Here is a 2,333-nt window from a genome sequence, read left to right as displayed (position 1 = left end):
GTCCCGAATTGCATCGCCTCTGCCAAAAGCAAAGGGCCGGCGCCAGGCATCCCGTCATCGGCGTGCACGAGGCATCCAGCGCCGGGGGCCCAGCTGGCGTCCCGCTCCCTGCGCAACACTTCCAGCCAAGGGGAGCAGCGACCTTTCTGTCCTAAACCCCAGACACCCCGAGGCAGTGTCCTGCGTGCCAGAGACGGCTCCCAAGGACAAAATCACCCCATGGGAAATCAACATCCACCCGGGCAGATTTTTCCTTATCAACACACCTGACCTGGGGTGAAACAGCAACACCAAAGCTGTTGTGGGAGAGCACAGGACCCACACAGGGCTATCCTGTCACGCAAGGCAGCTGTCCAACCCCAAAAATCCGTGTGCAGGATGCTCTACCTTCCTCCACCAGCTCCAGCTCCCCTGAATTTGTGCCTCTCCTCATCCTCCCTGCTTCAAGCCCTCAGCGCCGGCAGGGGAGGAATGCATCTGTACGGATCCGCATGGCTTCTCCCGCAGCCAGCACAGCAGGGCTCCGCTCACCACCGGGGCTCCCAAGCGCCTCCGCACAAGCAGCGTGAAATCACGCTTGCCAGGAACAATCGGTCGCCCCAGTCCCAAGTAAGGCAGGCGGGAGGGAGAGGAGACGCTGGACACAGCAGCAGCAGGGAGAGGGAGGTTTTTTTGTAATGCTCAGAGGCTTAAATGCACTGGATCCCTGCTGAGGACCATGCTTGGAGCTGCGGCTCCTGGCGCGGAGAAGCATCCCGCAGAGGGTAGCACTGTCTGGCACTAATCAGCGTGTCACAGCAGATGCTGCGCCAGTCTGGACCACGGTGGCTTTAAGGTTTCCAGATGCGGAGTCAAATTGCAGACCGGTGCTCTGAGATCCAACCCCACTCCCTCCTCAGGGAGCTTGCCCAGGTCCCAAGCCTCCAAAACCAGACCAATCTCAACACAAAACTGCCACCTCTGCATCAACACATCCGTGGGGACAAGAGCCACAGCCAGTCAGCCATGCACTTACCTTGGCACTGGGTATCCTTCATGATCGGCTCGTATCCAGCAGCACACGTACAGGCTCCCACGGGTACCATCCACTCGCCATCGCCATTGCAGTACAGCTTCAGGGGCACAGACACCTCCACCGCGTTGGGGATGCAGGTGCCCGGCGCGATGACCAGAGAGGTGGGCTCGGCCCCCGTCAAAGTCTCCGGGAAGACAGCAAAGCCAGCAATGGTGTTGGAACATTTCTTGTAGAAAGCCCGGACAGAGATGAGGGACATGCAGGCTCCGAGGTCTTGGAAGGCCAGGTAAAAGCCGTTCTTGGAGAGAGGGCCAAAGCTGCGCACCTTGGTGTTCACACGGCCAGACTCCAGCTTGGAGAAGCTCTCGTCCGGAGCAATTGTATCCACTTTGATATAGGGGTTCTCCATCCAGAAAGGGCTGTTTGCAGAGGCAGAATCCGTATCTGATTCGTAATAGAACAGGTTGAAGGTCTCTTTGCAGGAACCAGGGATGTTGGGGATGCTGTTGCAGTCCCGCACCGTGAACTTCAGCTCCACGTAGACGCGCTGGACATCCTGGCGCTGGATGAATTTGGTGCGAAGCCAGTTGTTCTGGCTGCCCTCCCGGACGTTGCACACCTGGTACGTGCGGATGGGGTTCATCGCCTCATCGTAACCGCTGACTTCTTCCCACTGTGAGTGAGACGAGAGCGGGTTAGAGCCCCCAGCTGGGCAGATCAGTGCCATGGACACATCATGGACGGCATGGAGCGGAGGGGGATTGGAAAGCAGTCAACAGGGAAGAGGAGCAGTTGCATCTCCACCCATCCCAACCCTCCCGGTCATCAGGGTGACTAAGAACAACCTGGGCCAGGGACCACAGCACTCCCGCTCCACCAGCACGGAGCCAGGAGGGGATGGTTTCAGGAGGTGAGAGGATAAGCACGGGAGGGAAAGGGGGAAGGCGTAGGCAGCTCCGTGAAGGCGCTGGCGAGCAGCCCGATCCCCGTAGGGCCGGGGCCAGCCATGCGCTTTGGAGGTCAGCACCGGGGCTGGCTCCAGACTTACCCCTGTCTCCGGATGAGTTGTCCATGCCAGCTCAGAGGTCACCCACTTCGTGTCCATCAGGGTCTCTGGAGAGAGAGAGGGGAGAAAAAGAAGTAATTGGAGATGAAGGCCAAGATTAGAGGGAAAAAACCAGGAGGAGTGGGGGAGAGGAGAGCCGAGCCTGACATTTCTGCGGAAAACAGCAACTTGGGGGGTGAGACGTGGTGGGAGGAGGGGGAGCGGCGCAGACAGACTCCAGATTTCTCTTCTCCCATCAGGAGAACAGGAAGA

General features: G+C 59.0%; 1 protein-coding gene across 1 annotated transcript; it reads right to left on the bottom strand.

Moving 5' to 3' along the window:
* Positions 1 to 1,015: 1,015 nt before the first annotated feature.
* LOC104271942 (ephrin type-B receptor 3-like) lies at positions 1,016 to 2,128 on the bottom strand (the record flags this gene model as incomplete). Its single annotated transcript, XM_009866787.1, has 2 exons — positions 1,016 to 1,688; positions 2,064 to 2,128. Coding segments are annotated over 2 exons (738 nt in total), but the record flags the coding sequence as incomplete, so codon positions are not given.
* Between the last annotated feature and the right edge of the window lie 205 nt (positions 2,129 to 2,333).

This window comes from Apaloderma vittatum, unplaced genomic scaffold (genome assembly GCF_000703405.1).
Source record: "Apaloderma vittatum isolate BGI_N311 unplaced genomic scaffold, ASM70340v1 scaffold26643, whole genome shotgun sequence".
Taxonomy (NCBI): Eukaryota; Metazoa; Chordata; class Aves; order Trogoniformes; family Trogonidae; genus Apaloderma; species Apaloderma vittatum.
Note: the sequence above shows the minus strand (reverse complement) of the source record. Positions and strands in the feature narration are given on the sequence as shown.